The 8,943-nt window shown below is 35.5% G+C and overlaps 1 protein-coding gene across 2 annotated transcripts; it reads right to left on the bottom strand.

Moving 5' to 3' along the window:
- On the bottom strand, positions 1-1,150 carry LOC132253536 (separase-like). Of its 2 annotated transcripts, none has more exons than XM_059735731.1 (3): positions 1,037-1,150; positions 677-920; positions 1-345 (listed from the first exon to the last, which is right to left on the bottom strand). In XM_059735731.1, exons 1-3 carry the CDS (start codon positions 1,086-1,088, stop codon positions 315-317), a joined length of 327 nt encoding a protein of 108 aa, XP_059591714.1. In that variant the 5' UTR covers positions 1,089-1,150; the 3' UTR covers positions 1-314. The 2 variants fall into 2 exon arrangements, with proteins under 2 accessions (XP_059591714.1, XP_059591713.1); XM_059735730.1 differs by having other exon boundaries at positions 3-345; positions 677-923.
- Positions 1,151-8,943: the final 7,793 nt, after the last annotated feature.

Genomic DNA, 8,943 nt, shown 5'->3' with positions numbered 1-8,943 from the left:
TCTTCTGCTGCTCCAGATATGAGTTGGTTGGCCAATGCAGATTTCTTTTCAACTCTATCACAAGGGTTAGAGAATACCTTACACATTGTTTTTTCATCATAAAATCCCACTTTACCAATAAAGCAGCCTTTGTTTAAATATAGCTGCAAAAAACATTGTTCTCTTCCATGGGAATATCTGGCACTCTAAAGAATAATTTTAAGAAGGCTCTCATTTACATCCATTTTACTTTTAGATTTCAGATCATGCACCAGCTTCTTATGTATCAAATCCAGGCGTTCACAGTCCAAACATTCCCCCAAAAGCAAGTATCTCTAGGGACCCAACCATAAATCTTCCAAGTCCCTAGCATATAAAAGGCATGGTATGTTGACAATCTATTAAAAAAATGAATTTCCAGAAGATAAAATAAATAATTTAGTGGTGCATAATGCTATAATGTTTATGCACTTTCAGCAACCATTAACATAGCAACAGTTGAAATTCTTGATCTTTAACTACCATGTCAAAATCCAAAACAATTAGAGATGAGAGATCAGTGATGCAAATTCTATAAATGAATTTTGATGGATGGGAATTGGGTACTTGGCCCCTATTCCCAAATGCAAAGTAAAGAACCTTTGTAACTTCATACATGGATATACAAACATAGGGTAAGAAGGGAGTGAAAACCTACCTCAGCAATTTGCCAAGACGGTGGTGATCAAGCTTCTTTCTCTGTATCCACCATTGCAATCTGTTCTCTTTTGTATCGTCTAGAGGAAATGTTGAAGATGATAAATAATTCTCCTCCACTATCGTTTTAAATACAGGAGCTACATCATCAACCACAGTGGAGCCCCAAGGAGAGTGCCATTGTTTGTCCAAATCTTTGTGCTCATAGTGTATTCCAGACTCAGAGCTTGCATCATCATCTGAAACTTCTGGACAAAATTTTGCAATTTATTTAGTATCCATAGGTTATAAATAAGGAGGTAATGTGGATCCTAACAGTTGCATGTGTTCAATTTCCCATATTCACTTAAAAGTAAAGTACCTTCTAAAACTGAATCCACAGGCAGAAGTATAACAACAGGTTGACTCTTCATATTCAAGTGTGACAATAGTACCCATGCATTGACAGAGGAAGGATAATTCAGCAATTCGCTTAATAGACTTGCCAAACCACCTCCAAGCAAACTAATACAGATCACTGTAGTGCAAGGAAGGTCCTTAAGAAATTTCTTAACAAACTCCTCAAGGCCCTAAAATGATTCAGGGGCAAGCCTGCAGCAGGAAGGAAAATAAAGAAGCTAGACTAGGTTACCTTTATGTTCATGTTTCAAACCACAGTACATTTCATTTTTTGAAGAAGAGACATCTGACACCTGAGTAAGTTATATGTTTCTGCTCTGATGCAATTTGGGCCAGTTGAATGTGAACCCTGAACATAAAGTTTCACATAAAAATAGAGAATTGCAAAGCCAGGCTCTGTTTGGTGCAGGTTTTTTCAACTGCTCAAAAGCAACTGTAAAGAGCTCTATAATGTAGTTGGTTTTGTGTTAAAGCATTTTGAAGTAGAAGAAGTATGAAATCTTATAGAAGCATTTTCAAAGCCCTTACAAGAAGAGATATTTTCACATCCAAATCTCAAATTTTCATTTTTTTTTTAATTCAAGGAGGTTTTAAAAAATGCACTTCACCAGAAGAACAGTACTTGTAAATCAGAGAGAAATGTAAAGCTGAATTTAATAGAAACCCTTACCTAATTCCTGGAATTGAGCTCTTAGAAGACATACTTTGAATTCGCAAAAGTAGGTTAGAAAAAAACATTCTGGGTGTAAGTCAAACACAAGTTTCTGTACAAAGGCACTATTTAATATGAGGATTACAACCAAAAAACAAATTGAAACCCACGTCCAATTCCTATAACAGACACGAAAACACTCAACCCATAATCAAACCTGAAGATAACTCAATCTGGGTATCATTCAAAAACAAAATTCTCCACAAAACATAGTTGCGAAGACTACGTAGGAAAGCAATCTAGGTACTACCTTAGCTAAACCTTAACTCAACCTCTCACAAGCCTAAGTCCTCATAACAATTGAGAACACCATCCACACTCCCCATCCCCCACAAATAAATAAATTTAAAATAAAAAAGGAAAAAATTGCACTTCCATGATTAAAATACTTAGGCAGAAATTGTTATGGAGTCAACTATTTTCCTTTCAAAGGGATGATTCAATTATCAATGTGACCATTTGAATTTTGAGTTGAAACACAGACCTAAGTCCTCTTGAATCCCCAATGGGGCTTGAACTTGGAACCTCCCACAAACCCTCCCCAACCCTTGACCACTTGAACAATGCCTCAAGGGCATTAGGTCCTCTTAAACCTTGAAACAAGTTCAAAAATTTTTGGTCAGCTATACATTATCCTTTTCACATTTTTTTAATCCCATCTAGAATCATCTTCTGTCACACCAAATGGCCATGCACTAACTTGAAAATTTTGTAGACAAATGTTCTTGAGTATTTAAGACTTCTACTGAGGATTTAATTTTCATTGTCAACCCAATATGACCCTCCTCATTTCTCCTAGGCTGAGATCAGCTTTTTAAAAAAATTGACGTTCGAGACATGACACTTGTGGGAATGGAAGTGATGGGAAACGCTTAACTACTATACCTAGTGCTGGACATAACAATAGGCAAGTATGTAGTATATAATGCACATGACAAACAATAAGTTTCCATTGCTAGTAAAATTCCATTTGACCATTTACATGTGTTGAGCATGAAAATTGTTGGTCAGAAGTAAACACTACAGCTGCAGTTGGATGTGTAATGGAAATTTAAAGGCTCACAACAATGGAAATCAATGGCTCACAAGTGAGGATTAAAAATTAAAAGTTAAAACAGTGCCCTTAATGGGGAAGTCAAAATTGATCCCATGCCATCGGCCTGTTACCAGCAATATCATTTTCATTTATAGCACCATTCTAGAATTGATATTTGAACTTCAAATCTATGCAAAACACAATGGAGATATTTGTTTTCATAAGACATCAAAATGCACCTCAAATAAAATGTATTTAAAATAGTAAATAAAGAATGGTTTTAATAAGGAAAACAGAGGGCCAAAACTTAGTACGATAATTCATGCAAGCAGGCAAGCATAACTCACCATATTGTATTAATGAGTAACCGGTCGACCGGTAGACACTGGTCATTTCTTGGTGCGAGTCCCAAAATGGTCAGTGGCTACCGGTTGCAAACCACCATGCGACCGGTTGATGCTATTTCTTGACCGGTTGCCACTGCCATTTTTTTCCCCTAAAACCAAAATCGGCACTTGCTACCGGTTGATGCATTGCCTCAATCGGTTGAAACTACCCAAGTTTTATTAAAAAAAAATATAGTAGGCTGACCATATTCGTAGACATTATAGTAGATTAGACAAAGGGAGGAGAATACATATGTTTTACGAGGAACCAATACTGAGTATAACCTTCCTAACGCATGATTCTTCTATGCTTTTGATGGAAATAGTCATAACCTTCCTTTTGCCATCTGAAACCAGGGATTTCAGACTCAATATTTTAAAGCACAAAAATATTCATGGCACCCAAATGGGAACCTAAATTATGTGATGTCTACCAACAATTTAAAATATACATAAGAAGGTTTAAAGAGATGAAAATAACCTATATATCAAGAGCTATAAACAAAATAAGATAGATATAATATATACATGTAGAGGAAAATACATCATCCATATACCATCATTTGCATTGAGCGAATACATTTACGCCATTTATGTGAATGGCCGATAACAACATCCATAAGTAATACGAGAAGTCATAATAACAAAAGGGCATTTATATTAGCCAAATGTCAAAAAATAGAATGAAATTTTAATAACTATAAAACTAGTACAAAATGTAGAAGGGGTCATTAATGGTCTGGTCCATGAAGCTGGAAGTGGGATCGCAAGAAGACCATCATCTCATCATGCTGGCCTCGTATAACTTGCATACCCTCTTTCACTTCCTCGTGTAAACCATCAATGCGATTCTCCAGAGATGTCAAACGTCGGTCATTGGCTAATACAATCTCCTCCAAGCGAGTACCAAGGGACTTAATCTGGGCATTGAGGTTATCTGATGCCTCAAAGTCGTCCGGTCCAATTAGTGAAGGATGATTTGTTAACGCCCGAGCTCTTACACCACTTGTTGACGATATTCATGTGACATTTGCTTTTGCATGAGTTCTTCCCTGTACATCCTGATCTTCAGATTCTTCATCCTCGGAGGGCCCATTGTCTGAAGAGACATCAACCTGTGAGGGGGGAACGGAAGACTTCCTTGCCCATGAACCATCTTTCTTCCGTACAAAATGCATGCGCCGAAGTGAAGCCCGATCATATGTATCAAATGATTTGAGTTTTTTCCCGTCTGTCTCATTGCGCAAATTGACATTGAAGTATTTGACAATCTTTGTGATAAACATGCCATAGGGGAGAACTGAATCTTCGTTGATTGAACATGCTTTCATATGTTGGAAAATTATGTAACCAACATTAACCTTTCTTTCTGTGAGAATGTTGTCAACCAAAAAAGCCTCCAAGAAAGATACATCATCTCGGTGCCCTCCTTTAGGGATGAAAATGTACGATATCATGTGATGTAGGATACGACTCAACACAGTCAACAAATGGGAAGTTGGTCTATCAGATCTCGGGTAACCACATAGCCTCTGTAAAGCTTCTGCAGGTTTGAAACCTTCCACCCTTGGCCACTTCTTAGCTTCATACAAACAAACCCCTTCATTTGGAATCTCTAAAATCCGACAAAGTGCAGCAACATCAAAAACGATCTGTACACCGTTAATCGTGGTAGTAATGGGTCCTTTGTCTTCGAATGTCATATTGGAGTAGAAACATTTGACAACCTTGGGATAAACGAACTCATTGACGGAGACAATCGGAAGCCAACCCATTCTCGCGAAAAGCACATCGAAATGGAAATAACTGAGCTTTGCAAAAGCAATGTTCCTACCCGGGATTACGGTCCGATTCGCAAAGTGAAGATGAAATCGTTGGGCTAGGTCAGGGGTTGCGAACGTAGATCGATCAAAGGTGGCCTTCTTACGAACCTCCGGACTTGCTTCGACGGCCGGTCGTTTACCTTTGTTGGTGGTGCGTTTTGCTCCATCCGAGGTGTTGTAGGTGCTGTCGCTGGCTTGTTGTCGGTCGGAGGTCTTTTTGTTGGTCCCGCGCATCCTTGATACCGGCGGGCTCTTCCATTTCCTACCGGTGGAGGATGCTTCGACCAGTGCTCATTTTGGAGCCATGAATATTCCGATTGGCTTCAGGTATTGCGTGAGGATGAAGAAGACTGAAGTGGAAGACGGACGGGTTCAGGTCTCGCGCGAGGATGAAGAAGAATGGAGTAGAAGACAAAGGGGTTGAGGGGTAGAACTGGTTTGAACATCGGTCGGCCTTCGTGGAAAGACATCCAGTTTATGAAGTAATTAAATTTTAATTAACTTAATATCTTACATTATATTTGCTACACTTTTAATGTAATAGTTTCCATATGAACTGATTAAACCTATAATGGATTAAATGAATAAATATTTTGATGTACCTTAAAGAAATTAAATGAAGTTAATTTCACAAAATTTATATTAAGGAAAATAAAATATGACAACTTAAGTTAATTAAATCATATAAATTAACTAACCTTTTTGATAGGTACGATATAGTATAATGAACTCACTAAGATATAGTCACACCTATTAGATTAAAATTGTAATTAACTAACATATACTACAAGAGGGCCATTAAAATTAATTATGGTTGTATGACAAAATGTTCGAATAAGTACGATATACCATGGTGAGTGAAAGAAATTAATGAATCTGAATTTATTTAAAATTTCCATAAGTAGAATATCATAACTTATCTCATTTTACGTAATTAAGTGTAATTAACCTACCTTTCTCATGTCTAGGATATATTATGAAGCATTAATTAAAAATAAAGTACGTTAATTCATGGAAAAATATAGTGTAATGAACTCACTAAGATATAGTCATACCTATTAGATTAAAATTGTAATTAACTAACATATACTACCATAGGGGCATTAAAATTAATTATGGTTGTATGACAAATTGTTCGAATAAGTACGATATACCATGGTGAGTGACATAAATTAATGAATCTGAATTTATTTAAAATTTCCATAAGTAGAATATCATAACATATCTCATTTTACGTAATTAAGTCTAATTAACTAACCTTTCTCATATATAGGATATATTAGGAAGCATGAATTAAAAAAAAATTCCCGTTAATTGATGAAAAAATATAGTAAGTAGGAAACGGTATGAAAACATAGTTACAATAAATAGGCTAAACAACAGTAACAAATGTCAATATTATCAATTAAGTCCATATCTCTCCTTTATATTTTGTTAAGTTATATACATATCCATTTGAAATGGGTGTAAAAATTATCCACATTAGGCTGACTTTCCCAACTGATATAAATGTTATATTTAATGGCACCTAAAAAACTAATGCAAATATCCAAACTATCAACCACTAAGTGTACCATTGTGGTGGTAGGTTTTCAACATGTGGCAGCCTATTAAAAAATGTAATAACTCCATCAACCAACCACATACATATCTTAGTATATATTTGGGGGAGTTTTAGTATTGTAAGGAGCTTGGAGACTGAACGAGGTCTGCTATTTGTTGGAGAACAGGTCACAAAAAACATCCAGAAGACAAATCTTTAGGTCAAGCTGCATCACACTTGGACCTTCCATTTTAACGGTATGATCTTTAACTCAATAAAGATAGGTAAACAAATCCATAATACATTTTTTAAGCTGAATGCCTTCATCTTTGAAATGGATGGGGGAATATTTCCAAAACCTAATAGTGATTTTTAAATGGTATGTATTGATGTTAAAGAGTTTGGATTTTGATTGTCTAAAGCACATTGTTAGTAATATGCATCAGTGATCTGTTGAACAGTTGAGATTAATTTATTTAATATAAGTGAGTCATGTTGGCTGTAAAAATCACAACATCATCAAAATTATAGGGTAATACATATTCAAATGACTTAAAAAGAGAGAATCAATCTTAAGAAATGTGTATTATTGACTCCCAATATGGGGTAAGTTTGGAATAAGTTTGGCGGCGTACCCAAAAGCTTCCGTGCTTTTAGATAGAATTATATAAAAGTGATTTTCCATGTTTTTAAAGAAAGTGGATGAGAGGTATTAATTATTGTGACTGGAAAACTCCTTGAAGATGGCAACTAAGATTAACGTTGGAAATTTTGTTAACATAGTATGCCTAAATAGGGCAACATTATAACGTTCTAATAAGGAATGAAGGCCTTAATGAAATGAACAACGAAAAGAAACAATTAGCTAATCTGTTAACATATTAAAACAGTGAACATGAACCGGTCGATAGATTTTCTCAACCGGTACACACTGCCAAATTTTGTAAACAGCACCAAAATGCATCCGGTGAATTTGTAGGTCAACCACATTATAATAGCTTAGAGCAAGGGAAGAGAGTAGATTCGGTTTACGAGGAAACAAACAATTGTACCGATTGTTTTTTTATGCTCATCAAGACCAACAACACCATCCGCTACCACAAAAAAGTTGGACAATCTGAAATATTGTTATTGCACAAGGACCTCCAAAAGCACTACAACCTTAGCCTCAACAGCAGAACCATGTCTACGAAGTTGAACTTAACTATTACTTCACTTGGTTGTCTAAGGACAATTTAAATTATGGTGTGTTTCTGTATAGATGTCAGACGTGGATCATTGTCTAACGCCATCTTTTTAGGGTATTGGTGTCGCATTTGCATTTTCACAAGTTATTTCCTCAACATAATGATTTTTATGGAAATGATAAATAATTGAAAAATAACAAATATCATAATAATAATTTTTTCATTGCTCGTGTCGACGTCTTTGTACAAACAATAGCCACAATGGTTTGTTTTTCTCTATTTCCCTCGTGTAAAACTAAATCACATGCTATTTCTCTACGTATTTTCATAGAATTACAAATGTCGGAGCTCGTCATCGGATCACCATTTTTGAATCTCTGCATATGTCTAATGACATGCATTCCACAGTCCCACCTAAGAAAGAGAAAAGAAAAGCAAAACAACTTATTGAATGGTTGTCTAATTATACCTCAGAAAAAGAATAGTAATGTGAGTTATGTATTCATACTAACCCATTCTCTTGGGTCGGAATCGAAGGAGCCCAATCAATGGAGAATTGGAAGACATCTTTCCCTATGTCATACAGTTTGAAGAACGTTTGACAAAATTCAACCTAATTTATTATGAAAGTGTTAATAAATATGGAAGAGGAAAAAATAGAATAGAAGAAAAATATAAACATGAAAGCATACCACTGTTTTGACACTCTGAAACCGGAACTTGTCTCGATTCTTCGATCGTAATGAGTCCAAAATTTGGATATGAGAGTTTTTGAAGTCAATGACGCACAGATACCAATGACCAGGGCATTCGTCATGCATTGGAATAAATAGCTGTAAAGTTAGAAAAACAATATATATGAGTTAGGGCACAAAAAATCTGCTATATTATAGGTGAAAACAATATCTATTCTAAATTTCATATATGCAATTAAACATTAGAAATAATTACTAACCTTCTCGCAATCATCCAATTCACTAATGTACTTACTCACGATGGATGTTTTTCTATCGAAAAAAGGATGAGGACTCCCGCACAAAATCATTTGCTAATAAGAAAACATAATACGAACATTACTATATTGTACTTAATATGTAAGTAAACAACAAGAGAAATATGAGCTTACTGAAAATGTCGTGGGAAGATAGCATCTTATACTTCGTATGCCTATGAATTGTCTTT

This window comes from Vitis vinifera, chromosome 3 (genome assembly GCF_030704535.1).
Source record: "Vitis vinifera cultivar Pinot Noir 40024 chromosome 3, ASM3070453v1".
In the NCBI taxonomy this organism is placed as follows: domain Eukaryota; kingdom Viridiplantae; phylum Streptophyta; class Magnoliopsida; order Vitales; family Vitaceae; genus Vitis; species Vitis vinifera.
Note: the sequence above shows the minus strand (reverse complement) of the source record. Positions and strands in the feature narration are given on the sequence as shown.

Excerpts from the sequence above, each read along its gene's own strand:
- LOC132253536 (XM_059735730.1), bottom strand. The coding sequence starts at position 1,088 with ATGAAGAGTCAACCTGTTGTTATACTTCTGCCTGTGGATTCAGTTTTA. Across the intron at positions 924-1,036 it reads TGTGGATTCAGTTTTAGAAG|AAGTTTCAGATGATGATGCA; the intron begins GTACTTTACTTT and ends AATTTTGTCCAG. Across the intron at positions 346-676 it reads CGTCTTGGCAAATTGCTGAG|GGACTTGGAAGATTTATGGT; the intron begins GTAGGTTTTCAC and ends TTTATATGCTAG.